Raw genomic sequence first — 18,227 nt, 5'->3', positions numbered from 1 at the left:
TAGAGGCTGACACTGTTGCACTCTCATCCTCTCTCTCACTGTTTAATACTTTACTTGTTCCATCTTTATCCAATAAATTGTTGTCAGTTAGTCAACTAGTCAGCTTACTGAACAATTAAATTGTTGTGTACTTATTTATCCGAGTTTTTGTTTACTTCAGGATATTCACACTAAGGAGATTCTTGGTCATGGTACTAAGATATGTGGGGTTATATTATGTAGATAACTTCAGTCTCGGCATGGCTAACAGTGTGACGCATCCCTTTGATAGCAAATAAAAGCAAATCTAGTTGTGGAACCGTCGATTGGGACATCCGTCTTTTAGTTATATGAAGCATCTTATACCAGATTTATTCTCCGGTTTTAAGGACTTCGACTTCACATGTGATACTTGTATTTTGGCCAAAAGTCACCGTGTGCCCTATCCGTTCAGTACGAACAAGTGTACTACTCCGTTTACGTTAATTCACTATGATGTCTGGGAACCTTCACCTATCACTGCTTATTCTGGTGTTCGGTGGTTTGTCACATTTATAGATTATTGTACACGGATGACATGACTTTATTTGCTGAAAAATAAAAACGAAGTGTTTTCCCGTTTTCAATCATTATACAAACAAACGAAAACTCAATTTAGTGCTCAAATCCAGATTCTTTGCTCAGACAATAATGGAGAATTTGTCAATCATGATTTTCAGACTTACTTCCAACAACATGGAATTATCCATGAGACGACTTGTCCTCAGCCACCGCAACAAAATGGTGTTGCTGAACGAAAGAATTAACATCTTCTTGAAACCGCCCGAGCACTTCTGATTGACGCACATGTTCCTCGCCATCATTGGGATGATGCTATTATCACCGCAGTTCACCTGATCAACCATATGCCTTCTGGTGTATTAACCTTTAAAACTCCCTTACAAGTGCTTGCGCAACACAGACCTATGCCCTATGTTTTAGTACTCACACCACGAATCTTTGGATGTGTGGCTTTCGTTCATCTCCACAAAAATTAATGTAGCAAACTTTATCATTGTGCTCTTCATTGTGTTTTTGTGGGTTACGTTATGCCACTCATCAGAATGGCTACCGCCATTATCACCTTCATACCTAACGTACCTATTTCACTTTGGATGTGACCTTTCTGGAATCTGAGTTGTTCTTCCATGACCCATTATCTCATTCTACGCTTCAGGGAGAGATACGAAGTGAAGAGCAGAATTAGAGTAATTTGGAAAACTAAGAAATTCTCCTATGTACAGAAATGATTACTTGCCCATTCAAGTTTCGTTGTATTATAAATATGACATCCTATAAAGAAAAGAATACACAAAAAATTTTCACAAACAAATATTCTCTTATAGTTCTCATACTTTAACAATGTCTTTTATGTGACAATGCATCTGCTACCATATTTGCTTCTCAACAGATATGAGGAATCCGAACTTGTTGAAAACCTTGAAGTAATTCATGTATGTCTTGAAGAATTAATTTAAATATCCACGGAACCTGTGCCTTGTGTAATGGAATCTCCTTGAACTATAGCTTTACCCTTTCCAGAGTAGGGTGGTTTTGTTTTTTCATCTCTTGTTGGGGATACATATGGATGAAGATATTAACTAATTAAGACATGGGACAAAGCCTGAAGAAAGATATTTTTTCCCTCCCCAACTTTTGTATGTAGGGAATATACATATTCGTCTTACATTAAGTTTTAGTTTTACTTTTTGAGTGGGCAAAGGCAAACGAACAGTGACTTTAGCAACTTTTTGAAATTTTTTGTAATTACTTTTTTTCTTCTTCTTTTTCTTTCTTTAATATCTGACTTGCTGTAAGGCGAAATGGAAAGTTCCATCCACTCGCTACCCTACGGTTGATGTCGGAAAAAGGTTTTGTCTCTATTTATCTAAAGATGCCACCTCCCTTCTTCATATACAGTGCTCTCTTCGTTTGTATACAGTGCAACAAATATCTTTATTCAAATTTTAGGTATTCATTTCAAGGGGGCTCTCTCTCTCTCTCTCTCTCTCTCTCGCGTATAAAACTTTGACTAGTCAAAGGCTACATATAATATATATATATATTTTAAAATTTTGATTAGAGATTTTGATTTGAACACCAAAGATAAAGAATGAAAGTTGATATTCGTAGTGTTAGGTGAACTGTGAAAGGTTAAAAAGCAAATTGAAAATTGAAAATGGAAGATGCCCGTAACACGCAAGAGGTAAATTTTGAAAAGAAAGCCTCCCTCCCTTGTCTCTGCTAACCATATGCGGATGGATACGGTAGCTAGCCAATCCACTAGACATCCATGAAAAGTAAGGCAACATTAAAAGGTAGGAAAGAGGTGCACGTGGCCCCGAGAGAGAAAGAGAGAAAGAGAGAAAGAGAGAGAAAAAGAAAGAGAGAGACAAAGAGAGAGACAAAGAAAAGCAAAGGTAAGAAGAGGAGCGATAAATGGAAATCCTTTTGGAGCAGCTTTGGTTTGAGTTGGCCTTTTGCTTTGGTTTGAATGGTGTTAGAAAATCAGCAACCACACGCACTTTTTCTGAAAATCTTTAACATTAAATTTGAGTCTTCCTTCAGCTCTCATCTCCTTGTTATTGGGCCAATAAAATTAATGAAAAGGCACTGTGCTGCACTGCTGCTGCGCAGATGACTCTGATAAAGTAATATATACATGTATGGATGTATGTGTAAATATAACCACATACACACACACATGAGTGATTGAGTTGTGTGTGTTGTTTATGTTTGACAGGGACGAGTGCCTGAGCGTAACAATTCCAACAGTGGCACTGAAAAACATGGTCTTCTCTTTTTCTCTCTCTTGTTTTTTTTTAAAATAGCCTTTAAAAGGATTACAAATGCATTGAAAACGACCTCCCATCTTTCTCACACAGTTGACAGTACCCTCTTTCTCTATCTTTTTCTCTCCCCATTAATTCAATTTGGTTTCAAGTATATGTAGGTCAGCATCTCTGAAACTGAAAGGAGCTTTCCTATCATTTAGCAACAGGGTCCCAACCCCGACATTACATAACTTAATCCACCAAATTAACTTGCCTTTCTACGTATGGAATCCAATCCATTAATTAATTTAGTCTTCTTAACTATGGGAATCAAGGCTGCCATCTAATCTAAGTTCTAACATAATCATGCATGCTTATAAATCAGTCTCAGAACCAAGACAAATTAAGGGTAAGCTTCTAAGAAAAAGAGGGGTGCTTTTTACTTTTTGTCTTTTTCTGTCATGGCATTGTAGTGTGTAGTGTGTAGTGTGTAGTGCAAGTGCTGATAAAGTTAGGAATGAAATTATGACTTCCAACGAATAAGCGACTTAGCTCTTTTGATTGACCAAATGCTAAGCGCCATATACAATACAACAAAGTATTTTTCTTGAAATTACAAGTAATGCATATGAAGGTACTATGAAATTAATGCACCACTGAATTGAATGTATAAAGCAAACCCAGAAAAGTCACTTTCTCTTTTTTCCTTCTTCTCTCTCGTAAGTTGTAACAAATGAAGATATATATATATATATATATATTTAATATATCAAAATATTAAATACAAGAACCCAATTACAACACTCCTCAACCAATACCCCAACAATGGTCAGAAATAAAGATCCCTACTCTGATAAAGCAATAATTAACTGATGAAAACTGAAAAAAGATTGTGAGACGTCTGTCTGTTTAGAAGATAAGCATTGCATGTGAAAACAATAAAAACGTAAAAAAAGTTACCAAACCAATTACAAAATATGGTTTAATTAACAGTATCGTTTGCTAGCTGATGTTGCATGATCATCAATCATAATCATGTGCCCGGTGGGGTCATTGATCGTGATCTCCTTCTCCTTCGGTTGTGGCGGAGGACATGTAACTCATGGCAAGAGAGGTCTCATCAGAGGGTCCCACGGCTGTAGTTGCAGAAGCATGGAAGTGTTGCTTGCAAGCTTGACAAGTGATTTGCAAAATGGCGGAGCTTATTTTCTTCATGGCCTGCTCTTTGAGGAACTGAGCCTTCTCCAGTTCAGCCAGGGCTTGTTGCCTCATTCTCTTGGCGTTGGTAAACTCCAGCTCAGCCATCTCTATTTGCCGTTTGGCTTCTCGCCTAGCGTCTTCGGCGTACGCCTTTTCAGCCATGGCCAGCTTTAACTCCTCGCTCGCGAACTCTTTCAACCTTGCCACTTCCAACGTGGGCCTAGCACCGTCCATCTTCTCAGCATTTGAAGAGCTTCTTCTTATACCTGATGAACTGGGCTGGCTTGTTTGATCGTTCTTTTCATCACCGCGCTGATCACATGACGATGAGCCAATGGAAAGCTTCAAATGGGTTGCGTGTTTTTCGTCTAAATTTGGTGGGGAGGTAGTGTGGGTGTTGGAGGATGGAAGGAGCTGAAGTTCCAGAATATTATTACGGACTTGTTGCTGCTGCTGCTGCTGATTACAAGTACTGTAAGGATTATTAAGAGCATGCTCACGCTGATGATCGTGATGGTGAGTTGGGTTTGGCCGCAATGGGAAACCAGGCAAGACTTGTGGCACATTATTATTATTGTTGTTGTTGATGCTGAAATTGGTGTCGCTGGAGGGGCTGGTGCTCGATGCGGTTCGAGACGAGCAGGCCGGCTGCAGTGCCGCCTGGAATTCTGGCCGGACGACGTGTCGGACTGTGCAAGTGTCTTGGTGCTCTATGAAACTTTCCACTCTGAAATCACGATAAGGTAGAATGATTCAAACTGAATATATTGATCTATAATTCTATATATACACACACATTATCATGATAAAAACATGGACTTTTCTTGGTGTCTTTACGAATTAACAACAAGAAGATCGTTAGCCATAAGCCCTTCATATATATACATATATGTAGGGTTACCAAGAAGCAAATGAATATTAAATTGATAGACTGGGAGTATCTGTAGTATGGATGATATGATTAGGTTCCATAAATTAAAACAGAATACTAGTTTAATAAGTAAGTAAAAGAAATCATGTGGGGTACCTATATATATATATATATATATATATATATAAAGAAATAATTAAGTAAAATATAGTATGGCAGTTTTTGTATCAAAGATAGGTAAATATTGCCGGAAACTGTATGTTATTGGGAACTGTAGACCTGCAGTAGAAGAACACAAAAAAGGCAATTAGCAAGCATGAGGATCGATGAGGTCATGTGCTACTGTTAGGAAACTGATTTATACAGTAATTGAAAGAGGGAGTGGAACAGAAGAATGCATACATGAGAAGCATGGTGGTCAGAAACCGATGCCATCAAGAACAAGAAAGATAAATCATTATTTTAAGAAAAAAGGTAGATTGTAGGATTTCAAGATTTGTTCTTATCTGTGACAGGTAATTAACATGCTTTTTATGGGATGAGCTTTTAGGGTTTGAACGAAAATGGAAGAAAGGTCATAACATTTGAATGGAGCTAGCTATCAACCAGTACACTGTATATGGTACTATAATGGCCTCTTGCAATAAATGATTCACAATAGAAAGCCTGACCGACCATATTCAGATTTCAGATGATGATTTTGGCCTGGCTAGCTAAAAAGCTAGGCGCTTTTGAAAAAAGCATAATGATGATGGTAAATTGAACAAACCTGGAAAACACACGGCCACAGTCACAAGAATGTCCTCTGGTGCCACAGGTTTTGAGATGGGCTTTGTAATCAGATTGAACCGCATAGCCTTTGGAGCACTTGTCGCACACCCACTGCTTGTGATTGCTGTGTTTTCTTCTGAAGTGCTTCTTAATCCCAACAAGATCGCCCAGGGCGTGGCAAGGGTCATGGTGCAGACAGCTGGGCTCCGGGCAGACAAACACCCTTTTCTTGATGACCTGATCTTGAGCAATTTCTCTCTTTAGCAATTTCCACGGCACCTTGTGCCGTCGCCTGTGCATCTGCAGGTTCTGATCTCTCTGAAATCCTTGGTTGCAGATCTCGCATACGTACCGGTCTGATTCCAGCAAGGTCTTGGGAGACAGAGACACAACTTCTGCATCCGGATCTATAAACAGACGTGTGAATCAAACGATCAAAACCCCAAAAAATAAAAACAACAAGAAGATTAAAAATCAGAAGAGGGTTTGCGGGATATTGGAGTTGTTAATGAAGTTTTAAGTAAATAAATTACCTGGTGTGCCAGCTGGTCTTCTTTTTCTTTTGTGAGTGGCTCCTCCATTTTCTAAGGCATCATGAGAGGAAGAAGACGGAGCAGCAGAGGAAGAAGCAGTGTGGTTGTCCAACATGGGTGAATTTTTCAAGACTATATGTTGGGGGAATTAAGTAGAGAGAGCACTAGAATCAATCAATCCTTACACACACATGTACAGGGCGCTGCAGGTGAAGTTGGACTAGTGGGTTTCAGCTTTACTCTAATCTCTCCATTTCATATGTAGAGAGAGAGAGAGAGAGAGAGAAAGAAAGAGGAAAAGCTCTTGCTTTCTGCAATCAACTTTCTTTAAGCTTTAAGGCTTTTTGGCTAGCTAGCTTTTTTTTTTTTTTTCCTCCTTTCTCAGTGAGCTTTTTTTCCTTTGTTTCAATGACCCCCCACCTTGAGCAGGTAAGGTTGTGGCAAGTCTTGTTTATAAAGCTCTTTTCTTCTACCTATACAAAAAAAAGAGATAGAAAGAGAGTATAGGGAGATAAAGCATGTGTTTGTGTGTGTGTGTGAGAGAGAGAGTGAGAGAGAGAGAGGAGGTTGGGTTGGGTTTGGGGTTGGGATTGGGGGTGGGAGTTTGGGGCTGGCTGGATGGCTGGCTGACCCAATCACACTGATGCTTAAAATTTAGAGCCCCACACACACACACTGTACTCACACAGAATTAGACAGAAACAAAAAAACATCCTTCCCATAAGAAAACAAACAGTCATTATTCGTCACACTGTAATTTGCATGTATAAATGCAGGCCCAGGCAACCCCGTTCCACGTGAGTTCATCCACCCCCTCACATGACCACTCTGGCTATCTCTCTCCTCAGCCCTCTCTACATAAAGTAAAAAACAAGAGGCAGAGGTAAAATCTGGGTTTATAAATTAAATTAAATGACAATAATAAGAGAAATAATTAAGGAGTTCCGGCACATGTACTGGTTTCATGATTCATGATGGCGAGCTAATCCAGATTAACATGTTTGTTGTAGCAGCTTTTCCTTTTCAGAAGGTAAAAGGTAGCACGATTAGTCATTTTCATCAGGGCTGGCTGCTGCAGTAATCATTTCTCTCTAAGTTTAATTTTCCATATTATTATTATATTATATAATAGTACTTCAAGACAAAAATGTTTGCCGCTCTTGCATTGCATGCATATGCATATCACAGGCAGGATTTGGGATAATTTTTATACCCAATATTTCTCTCTCCTCTTTTCTCCTTTTTTTTTTTTACTCCCCACCCCCCACCCACAAAAGAAAGTGACACTGAAATAATTACCATTAATTAATTTTAACAATTAATATTTATCAACATTTTGGGAAAAAGCTTATTAGCTCTTACCGGTCAAGAGAGGGGTCGAATTTCAACTTTATAGAAGACAAAGAATTGTCCATTTTAGGGATAACTCTGATATCAAATTAATAATTGATCGAAACTGAATGTATATCATCATCACCCTACATCTTTATGACACCAAAACACATATGCGGTGTATATTTATAATTAATTAATTTTGTATATATATATATAATCCTTGGTTTACAAATCTAGCAAATGAGATTTGGACTTTCTCCTTAATGTATGATTGCCTAGCTAGAAACTGAGATTTCATTCTCCATGGTTAGAGCATCTTCTCATACAAAAAAGTTACTCAAGAATTAAGGGCTTGTTTGGTTTCTATCCCAAGAACAGTAAATACACAACAACAACAACAACAAAAATGAAAACATACAACAATGTGAATCTTTTTTCTTTCTTTTTTTAAATATTACTTTTTGACAAATGTTCAGAACACACATGTCAAAATATAATTAATGTGTTCACAGAGATAAAGATGGAGTGAATTATATATATGTATATGATGGATGGAGGTGATGAAGGGTAGGGTTTTTAAGAATGAATAATTAGAAAAAAGGAGAAGATGCTTGCCCTACTTTATTATACTTGTTGAGTTGGAAAGAATGGTAGGATGATGGGAGAAGGATTCTTATCACATGGTGGCATGCATTGCTGCATCAAAAAAAGCAATCATCCCTCCCTCCCAAGTGTTCTGGATTCCAAATCTAATCACCTTTTCTTAAAACTAATCCCCTCTCTCACGTGGCAACCCAAGCTTTAAAAAATTCTGTTGACTTAGCCCTAAAGTCCAATTAATTATGTATATATCTTAACATCTATAGCTTTAACTTTACTTTTTTGAGATCCATTAATTAATTTAATTAATATCTGATGGAGTTCTACTTCCATGTCTCTTTTTAAAAAATGAATTTGGAATTTATAAATTCATTCACTCTTAATGAGATTTTGTTAGGAATTGCGTATTTAATTCACTTGCGACTTCAAATTAAGCAATGTACAAACATTAATCGAACAAAAAGATTTGAGTAAGTATATATACGAGGGAGATGCTTCAATAATTTGAAATTGATGATGGGTAGGGGCCAAAAAACCTTTGTGTTATTGCGCTGAGTGAGGCGTTTGTCTGGTTTAGCTGTGTTGGTATCCCGAGAAGTGAACCAAAGTTGGCATCTATTCCATTCTTTACTGTCACACTGAAAACCAAAAAGGAGACCAAAAAAAAAAAAAAGTATTTAGTTTCAAATCGAACATGTTAGAACCCACAGTGTTAGCTATGATTAACATGCCCATGCATATCCATCATTTCTTCGCACTCAAGGCATAGGCCATACAGAAGAGACATTTGTTTGTTTGTTTTCTCCACCTTCATGGAACTTTCATTTATTATTTTTCGGATAAATCTGTGTGTTTGTGTTGTGTGTACAGTATATGCAATGCAATGCAATGAGTGAGAGAGAGAGAGAGAGAGAGAGAGAGAGAGAGAGAGAGAGAGAGAGATGTAGTGGGTAATGTCAGAGTCTGACAAGTTACCTGCCCTACGTAATAATAAAAACAGATTCATACGGAGAGGGGGAAGAAAAGTTACCCAAAAGGAAATGTACAATAATAATTAGAAAAATAAAGAAAATGACTACGGACTGAGTAATTTCCAGAAAGTGAAGCGGTCTTGGAAGCTTAACCCAAACTAGTACGCAGAGACAAATATACCCATGAACAGAAACTCATCCAGTTTAAGTTTTAACCGCTTCAACATTTACCCATTTGCTTTTTACACCGCACCACTTTCGTTTCTCTCTCTCTCTCTCTCTCTCTCTCTCTCTCTCTCTCTCTCTACAGGGAAAATGAAGCAATGATTTGGGTTCCAACAATACACTGTGGATCAGGGGATGCTTTCTTTGATCTTTGATTCCAACTTCAAACTTCGTTTGATTTCTATACTTACATATCTGCTTTAAAAATAAGGTTTTAAGTTGGAATGATCATGGTGGTCAAAGTCAAAAATAGCAATTATCATAGTGCAGTAAATAGTGCACTTATTTGAATCTTTCTACCCGCCTCTCTACTCTCCCCTGATTTTCAGAAGGAAAACGTTCATATCATGATCTTACTAAAAAAAAAGTTGAAAATAAAATTTGGTGGTGTAGAGCTTTCCTTTGTTTTTATTTTAATTTTTGTTAAGGGATAGAAGTCAATAAAAAGTTGTTGCCGTTGGAAAGATGATAGGGGGAAAAAAAATTGATCCTTGCAGTTGAAGGAAATGTTTCTCTTTTTAGGCGTGCAACACTCCAACAACCAACCACAAACATAAATTGGGTGCTCATCATCCTAGACAAGTTTCTCGTTTTATTTAGCCCTAATTAAACGAAATGGTTGGATGTTTAATTAATATATATTGATAACACTTGATCCAAAAACCTTGGTTACAAATTGTAATGGGGTCAAACATTTCTCTTTCCTTTTCTTTGTCGATATAGAAATGAAATTTAATAAATTTTCCTAAGTGTCCGTTTGGCATTTCTTATTTGGAGTGATAAGTGATTTTAAAAAAAATTTGGAAAGCCCAGCCCGTATGATAAACTATGAGAAAATCACTTATCGTTAAAAATGGTTGTGAGAGGAAGCTATAATGGAAAGCAGCTAATGAAGTGCTTTCATTTTCTAATTATGCAAGAATCAGTTTCGAAGAGGCGCTGGATTTAATGATTATGCAGCAATCATTTTCTGATTATGTGGGAATCAGTACCAACAACATTTTTAACAAAAAGTTTACCAAACGCCAAACTGTTTTATCTCACAGTTGATTTCTCTCATAGCAAATCTGATAACAATTATTTTCACAGCACAACAATGCCAAACTACCTCGTTTAAAATAAGCTTTAATTAGTTTATTATTATTTATAAATGTTTCTTATTAAGAGGGACGATAATATAGTAAATTCACACACACTACATGTATGCTAAAACTAGAAAAATAATTGCTCAAAACCACTACACTAGTTGCTCCTTTCCGAACAATCACACTTGAGATAAGTTTTCCATTTCAGTTTAATGAGATGGTCGTTTTTGGTGTGTTGTGCTCTCATAAATCAATTCATTTTTAGTGTATAATCGCAATCGGCCCAAAAGAAAATTAGTACAGTGTTATGTTAAGGCCCAGTAGTGTGGGTGTCTTCAAGCAGCTCAACGTTAAATCTGAAGGCCCAAAATAGATATAAGTTGATATATTGGATTTGGGCCATGAAATCATGAAAATAAATAAATAAATGGTAAAAGCTCAAGCATGAATAATGCTGTAATTAAAGTATACTTGCTAAATTACTTGACTTATCTGATGTTGTTCTTGACAGATTACATAACATCTTCCCAGAATAAAAAGGACATAAATTAATGAAACATAAACAATGATGACACAGAATTAAGGGGATGGATCATAATAAATGAAAGTAATATTGGTTGCTACTTGCTACTGCTGCAGAGCTATGGAGAAGGCAAAAGTATGATTTCTCCTTCACATCGATTGCAGAGAAATATATGAGGCACTTGTTCATTGTTTGGTATTCGAACACAAAGCGTATGCTGCCTGACTTCACATATATCACAACCCACCATTCTCTCCCCATCATCTTCCTTGGCACCACAAGGGCAATCCACAACATACTCCCTCCGCCCACATTCATACATCTCCTGTTTTACAAGCCCTCTCATATCTTTGTTGCTTCCTTCAACCACAATCTTCTGACCCGCCTCAACCAACCCAAAAACCATATCTGTCCCCTTCGCATTCTTCAAATTTCCAAAATTTCCAATTGTTTCCACCACAAACCCCCTCAATCCCCAGTAAATCTCCCTGAAATTGCTTTCCACTTCTTTCTTGAGCTCTTCAACTGTCGCATTGTTCTTCAGCGTGAGGCACTCGTAGGGTGGCAATGTTGCATTGTTGCTTATAATCTTATTATAGTTTTGATCATGATCAAGCTCTTCGTCATCGGGGTGTGTTAGCACCACGGTGCAGTAGATGTTTGACTTGCCTTGAAGGCCTAGTTCAACCTCCATAGGCACCTCACCACCACAATAATCCTTCACAAGGTACTTGGAGTCAATAATGATCCTTACAGCCATTGGTATGGCTGAAAAGATCCCTGTGCTGAGCTTCTGGTCTTTGAGGATGTGCTTGTACAAGTAGAACATGTCCTTCATTAACTGGAATTTCGAAATCTTGTACCACGCAGCTTTCATTTTCGGATTGTTCCTGAGCAAGCCATCTTGGTTATTAGGGGACACATGATTGGAGATATCTTCCAAGCAATACTCAAGAACTTTAGTCACCGGGTTTAAGGTGCGGCGAACCAGGTAATTTCCCACAATGTGGTTCCCCAACGACTTCAACACGAAATCTAACAACCCCGTGTCGCCTATATAGGCACGAGCGGCGTCCCTAACTTCTTGCCTAGACACCCACCTAAACTGAGCCCTCTTCAAGGCCTCCACAATCACCCGAGTCGCCATTTCAACTCTTTTCGGGGACCATCTACAATTTGTTTCCACCAACATTGCCGGGTTATAGGAGGAATCAATGCATGAATTTTGGTCTGTGGGCGGCAACCGGGACTTGAGCTCTAGCATGAAATGGAAAAGGTCACCAAGAGTGACCAAAGAATTGTCTGACAGAGTGTGATACCTTGAGAAGATGAGAGGAATGTCATGGTTGGAAGTGGCAAGATGGTCGTGGATAAGCAAGCATAAGGGCATGCCTTGTAGTGCTTCAATGGCTTTTTGGTACATTTGCTGAGTGACACAAAAACTTGCACGCCCGAATTTGTAACCCCAACGACCAAACCATGGCTCGCTGTATGCTACTCCATGGATTAGCCTCAACTCCATGCCTCTCTTCTGTGAAACGTCATTCAAACTCACTTTCCTATACGTACCAAATATAATACACTATTGTTCATTCTTTGTTTAGGTAAAACATAAAAAAGATTTTCAGGTAAGATATTATTACGTACCTTGCTCGCAATCCGGTGCATAAACGATCCCAAAATTCAAGGATCTGGTGTCCAGCCAAGTCGGAACCGGTTTCCAGCCCATTGACACACAGCAAATGCCCGAAGCCGTTAGAGTGAAACACACCGTGCATCATATGACCGTCTAATTCCACTAAACTATTGGATGAATTACCCGCATTACCATTAATTGCCGCGGTGCCCCCATTGCCAACGGAGGAGGAGACTTTGCTACCTTTGCAATTCAAGCAAGCTGCCGCTGCCACCGTTGTGTCCGCGGAAGGCAACACAAAGTGGTACTTCTTATTGCAAACCATATGCTGCCCCCAGCCTGAGCTATATACATATCATGGAATTAATTAGCTGGCCATCATATATAGCTACCTACCTACCACCATATGATTATTAGGCGAGACTCAGTAAACATGGTTACAAATAACAACACACTCTCTTTCAAATTAAATTAAATAGAGCTAGATCGATGGAAGGAATTAGAACTTTACCGACATATTGGCATTGCTTGCAATGGCGATTGAGCGATGCCTCGATAGGTTCTTCAACGACAAAGAGCACGACGTGGGCAGGAGCATGGCGATGGACTTGAAGCTGAAATGACCAACACTTCATTCCAGTAGAACTAGTGCTGCATAGGCTACCACCCTCCACATGCCCGTATTCAAGGAGGGCCTTTACATTTTCCCTAAATGACGACCCAACAAACCCAACTGGGTACCCATTTTCTCCGAAGCTCTTGAACCTAAACACCCTCTCACCTCTCTTCCTCTTCTTGCACCCACTAAAGTCTAAATGGGACGTCATTGTGTGTTGGGTGTTAGCAAGGATCGGCCAGGACAGAAAGGAAGGTAGTTTATATAGGGGCATGGAGTTATGTAGAAAGAAGAAGAAGAAGAAGAAGCATGATCAAAGCAATCTGATTATAACATATATATATCTGGACCAAAAACAAATAATATTATTTGAAGGTCATGGTTTGAGGAACCAACCCAGCCTTAGATATAGTACTGCTAGCTAGATCACGCACGCAATTTGTGCCTGGAAATAAAATTGGGGAGCAGTGAGCACCCAAAAGAGCCTCTTCATCAGGTTATAGGCTTATAGCTGAGTGCTATGTGCATGATTTATTTTCAAAAACAGGCCTTGCAATTCTATCGCGGCAACATATGGAATAAAAGCAGGTGCGGAGTAAATTAAAGGCACCATGCTTTCGATAAGGCAAGTGTTTCAGTTTCACCATTGGTATGACTTTATGCTCCGCCAATTTCTATGGTCAGCTGGGATATGCATGTTGATTTTATCTTATGTGCCTAGGGAGGGACAAACATAAACGCAAAATTTCTTGCCCAACTACCCTTTCTTTTAGCCAATTAATTAATTTCCAAGCATTTTTTCCCATGCACGAGAGATCCTTGTTTCTTTTTCATTACTTGAATTGGCAATATTATATTCATGGTCTTTGGATTAAAAGAATTTTGTTGCCCATGCGCTGTCGGCTACGAGCTTTGTCTTGACATTGAGCTCCTCCTCCCTTGCAGTCTTCAGTATTTTATTTTTAATAAAGGATCCTCCTTTGGGTTGTGAGGCCCAAGCCTGATTTGAGTTAGTTGTTTTTAAGTTTTGGGCTTGACTCCCTTGTGTAATTTCATAGTGCACTGGACTTTAGTAAGCTACATGTAAGACCCTATTTATTTTTTTATTTTGTTAATCCAAGCAACATTAGAGGAAGAGGTTTTCTCACTCATATTACCGAGGTATCAGGGGATTTGACTATTGGTCTACAAATTAAAGTCCTTTTCTACTGTGCTAGATTGCATTGATGAGAAAAAATAATGGTTGCACAACAAACTTATGTCTACTTCTAAGATTTATAGATATTATTTCGTTGATTTTTTTAAAGCAAACATATAATTTTTTTTCCCATATAAACCTTCAATTCCACATTTGTAAACATTACCAAAGGTAAAATACCACATATGTTCTATAAATCATAGATGGGGTGTCTAATTATAGATTAATGAAATCACAAAGTCAGTAAGTACTTAGAAAAAGAAAGAAATATATAGAATAAAGGGAAGTGGTGACTCTACTCAATCTCAAGTCTCAATTACTATTTTTGTACCAAAATAAAAGTTTCAAATATTTTTTTGGTAAATACCACGAGGTATCTCCATACTTGAAGGATCGAAGGGTGGGATTAATCCTTATTTGAGGTTCGGCTTGTTTTTGGCTACAAAGTACTTTCAAAGGGTTTCAAATCCCTGTTATTAAGGCACCAGGTAGCTCGCCAGTTGGAAGTGACAGTTTGCCAACTTCACGGCAACTTGTGGTTAAAGTTTAAAATATTTATTTAGAAAGAAAAAAAAGACTCCAAAATATTTGTCTAAATAAAATAATAATAAAATAAAAAGAGAGAAAGAAGGAAAGGGATAAGAATTGGAGTTTTATTATTGTCACATGGCACTTGCCCTTACAAACTTCGGCTGTTGAGTTAAACATATGATGCATCAATATATTTATCCATCCATCAGCCTTTTAGATTTTCCTTATTTTAAAGTGACAGCTATAAGTTTGATAGATACCCCAATTTAGGTTTCTCTCTCTCTCTCTCTCTCTCTTTCTCAATTTTAGGGCTTTCTCTCTCCTCTTTCCTCTCTCCTCTCTCCTCTTTCCTCTCTCTATCTCATAAGTTTCTCTCTCTTTCTCTCTCAGGTTTCTCTCTCCTCTCTCCTCTCTCCTCTCACCTCTCTCTCTCTCTCTCTCTCTCTCTCTCTCTCCAGAAGGGCAAAACCCTAAAGAGCCGTTTACACCCACCTAAGTAAGTTTTCTCTCTCCTCTCTCTTCTCTCACTATCTCTCTCTCTTTCTAAAATTTGAATATATGGGTCCTTGTACTATTAACCTGCCATTTACATTCTTGTGCATATTTATATATTTGAAAGCTTCAAAATTATTATGAATTTGTTATTTTTTTCTCCTTATTGTGCACAGATCTCAGATCCCAATTTATCAGATTCGGAAACCCTAATCTGTTATGTTTGCTTTAAGATGGAAATATAGATCTGGGTGTTGGTCTTTTTACTTGGGTTCTGTTTGGTTGCTGAGAAAGTGTAGGAAATGCACAGAAGTTTTGATCCTGGAATCCGCATATTTATTTATTTGGATAGGGAAGGATCTTCATTTTTCAGAAATAAGCCATTAGATGAAAATATTTGCATGCTCATCACAATTGGTCTTTGTTCATTTTAAATTTTTGTTCTTTTGGATCTGAATGAAACATTTAGGAAGGATCGATAGTATTTGTGTTATCCTTCATTTTATCAGCTGCCAACCAAATGCTTGATATTTAATTTAATAGGAAGATTCATTTTTTTTCAGCTGATTTTGTGTTTACATCTGCCTCCTAGGTCCTAATTTTGTGATTTGCTTGAGCTATGCTCTGTTTCTATCTCCCTATCTCTTTTGTTTTTCGTTTCCATGGCCTCCGAGGGCTATTCGATGGCAACTTTTATTGTTATTCAAAAACTTTCATTAATGGGCCAATTCAAAACATAACGATGCTTGTTTGTCTGCTCAATCTCTAGCTCTCATGGATGATGATGCATTGAACATGCGCAATTGGGGCTATTATGAGCCGTCTTTTAAAGGCCATCTTGGCCTGCAGCTCATGTCAAGCATGGCAGAGCGCGACACAAAAGCTTTTGTCCCTGGGCGTGATCCCGCAGTCATGGTTAGCTCCAATGGAGCCTTTCATCCTCGGGATTGTGTTGTATCAGATGCTCCTGTTCCACTGAACTATATGAGGGACAGTTGGGTAAACCAGAGAGATAAGTTTCTCAATATGATGCCTGCCAATCCTAACTATGCTGTTCTGCCAGAAACTTCAGGAGCTCACTCCTTGCAGATCTTACAGCCACCTGATTCGTCAAGGGATGAGAGGGTGGCTAGAATAGAAGAGCCAGTTGCCAATAAGGAAGGTGGCCCATCAAAGAAAAGAGGCGGTGGGGGTGCACCAAAAACCCCAAAAGTGAAAAAGCCCAGGAAGCCAAAAGATAATAACAATCCTTCGGTTCCTCGTGTGAAGCCAGCAAAGAAGAGTTTGGATGTTGTGATAAACGGGATTAATATGGATATTTCAGGTATTCCAATTCCCGTCTGCTCATGCACTGGAGCTCCACAACAGTGTTATAGGTGGGGCTGTGGTGGTTGGCAATCTGCTTGTTGCACCACAAACGTATCTATGTACCCTTTGCCAATGAGTACTAAGCGACGCGGGGCAAGGATAGCTGGAAGGAAAATGAGTCAGGGTGCTTTCAAGAAGGTGTTGGAGAAGCTTGCAGCTGAAGGTTATAATTTTGCTAACCCAATTGATCTGAGGGGTCATTGGGCAAGACATGGTACCAACAAGTTCGTCACAATCAGGTAGAGTTGCTATGTTGGTACCATTAATGGGACTTCAGTTGCATTTGGTCTATTTCACCTGTATATATTTCTGTGACCTTTTGCAGAGATCTATCAGATACTTTGTAGTCATTCAATTTTCAGTCATGACGGATGATACTTGTTTCTAAAATTTGGAATTGTTCTTTTGTTTATTTTTCCCTTCGGCTTATGTGATAAGGGCCGAAGTTTCTGGCCACCAGGATTGTGCGGATGAGTTCTCATTTATTGAATTGTTTCTGGAAGTATACAATCTCCGTTTAATCTAATGCTCTCAATATTTTGCACTGAATACTCCTTTACCCATTTCATCTTTTTACTGGAATGCAATGTTACCTTATTCTCCCACAACTTTTAGCAAAATACTTGAACTGATCAAAGGGGAATCTGAGATGATTGCCTATATTCCCAAGTATTTGACTAGTTCTGTTGTAGTATTATGTTGTATGTGGATTGCATCTCTGGCGTAGAACTACTAAATTCGATTTAGGATGCTCTATTATTCGTGTCATGTCTCTTAGTGTTGTACAGATACAGTGTCGGGCACAGAAGAACCTGGAAACTCTTGTCTATAGGGGCTTGGAGAGGAACATGATGATATATAAGGTGATACTAATGGAGAGGGAAATTAGTGGAGGGCTGTGATATAGGTGTATGCAAGAGAAATAGGGCATTAGGGAAGTGACAAGGTTGAGGAAAGGGGTTTAATACTCTAATAATATGTGGACTTTGCTGTGTGTCTTGCAAATCTTTTACTTTTGTTTCTAACATTGATTGACTGGTGTCTCTGGGAGGAAACTGATAGTTTCAGTTAGAGGTTTAAAGTGAACTTGTTAATGTGATCAAGGACATAGTTGATAGGATAATTAGTTAAGATGACTAAAGGGACACTAGTGAAAATTACACAAGAGCAGGGCATTTATTAGTTAGGTTAGTTAGTAGTGCATTTGTTATAGATGTGTTGAAAAGAGAAACCTTGAGAATATATAACTTATTACAAATTGTTTGCCGATGGTTAGATGGTCTCAATTGTATAATGCGCAACAAAGAGAGCATGTTGTAATTTGATAGTTGTGTTAGTTTCCCTTCAATACTGATATTTATTTCCTAAGCAAACGATGTAACCTACTTCTACATTTAAGAATGTTTCAAAACAAATGAAATGGAAACGAAAGAAAGTTTGTTAACTTAAGATGCAAAGTTTTCTCCAGCGATTCTCTCTC

General features: G+C 38.3%; 3 protein-coding genes across 3 annotated transcripts; 1 reads left to right on the top strand and 2 right to left on the bottom strand.

Annotated features, from left to right (window-relative positions):
• Positions 1-3,624: 3,624 nt before the first annotated feature.
• Positions 3,625-6,670, bottom strand: LOC117616274 (zinc finger protein SHOOT GRAVITROPISM 5). The gene is made up of 3 exons (XM_034345531.1): positions 6,168-6,670; positions 5,633-6,041; positions 3,625-4,719 (listed from the first exon to the last, which is right to left on the bottom strand). Exons 1-3 carry the CDS (start codon positions 6,280-6,282, stop codon positions 3,843-3,845), a joined length of 1,401 nt encoding a protein of 466 aa, XP_034201422.1. The 5' UTR covers positions 6,283-6,670; the 3' UTR covers positions 3,625-3,842.
• A 4,232-nt stretch (positions 6,671-10,902) lies between these two features.
• Positions 10,903-13,369, bottom strand: LOC117617750 (PHD finger protein MALE STERILITY 1). The gene is made up of 3 exons (XM_034347274.1): positions 13,054-13,369; positions 12,554-12,881; positions 10,903-12,465 (listed from the first exon to the last, which is right to left on the bottom strand). Exons 1-3 carry the CDS (start codon positions 13,367-13,369, stop codon positions 11,025-11,027), a joined length of 2,085 nt encoding a protein of 694 aa, XP_034203165.1. The 3' UTR covers positions 10,903-11,024.
• Positions 13,370-15,111: 1,742 nt separating this feature from the next.
• LOC117615442 (protein BASIC PENTACYSTEINE2-like) lies at positions 15,112-17,296 on the top strand. Its single transcript, XM_034344521.1, has 2 exons — positions 15,112-15,383; positions 16,149-17,296. The coding sequence occupies exon 2, from the start codon at positions 16,154-16,156 to the stop codon at positions 16,988-16,990; it is 837 nt and encodes a 278-aa protein (XP_034200412.1). The 5' UTR covers positions 15,112-15,383; positions 16,149-16,153; the 3' UTR covers positions 16,991-17,296.
• Positions 17,297-18,227: the final 931 nt, after the last annotated feature.

Source organism: Prunus dulcis, chromosome 1 (assembly GCF_902201215.1).
Source record: "Prunus dulcis chromosome 1, ALMONDv2, whole genome shotgun sequence".
Classification (NCBI taxonomy): Eukaryota; Viridiplantae; Streptophyta; class Magnoliopsida; order Rosales; family Rosaceae; genus Prunus; species Prunus dulcis.
Note: the sequence above shows the minus strand (reverse complement) of the source record. Positions and strands in the feature narration are given on the sequence as shown.

Excerpts from the sequence above, each read along its gene's own strand:
- LOC117615442 (XM_034344521.1), top strand. The coding sequence starts at position 16,154 with ATGGATGATGATGCATTGAACATGCGCAATTGGGGCTATTATGAGCCG.
- LOC117617750 (XM_034347274.1), bottom strand. The coding sequence starts at position 13,369 with ATGACGTCCCATTTAGACTTTAGTGGGTGCAAGAAGAGGAAGAGAGGT. Across the intron at positions 12,882-13,053 it reads CAAGCAATGCCAATATGTCG|GCTGGGGGCAGCATATGGTT; the intron begins GTAAAGTTCTAA and ends TATATAGCTCAG. Across the intron at positions 12,466-12,553 it reads TGCACCGGATTGCGAGCAAG|GAAAGTGAGTTTGAATGACG; the intron begins GTACGTAATAAT and ends TGGTACGTATAG.
- LOC117616274 (XM_034345531.1), bottom strand. The coding sequence starts at position 6,282 with ATGTTGGACAACCACACTGCTTCTTCCTCTGCTGCTCCGTCTTCTTCC. Across the intron at positions 6,042-6,167 it reads AAGACCAGCTGGCACACCAG|ATCCGGATGCAGAAGTTGTG; the intron begins GTAATTTATTTA and ends GTCTGTTTATAG. Across the intron at positions 4,720-5,632 it reads TGTGGCCGTGTGTTTTCCAG|AGTGGAAAGTTTCATAGAGC; the intron begins GTTTGTTCAATT and ends TCGTGATTTCAG.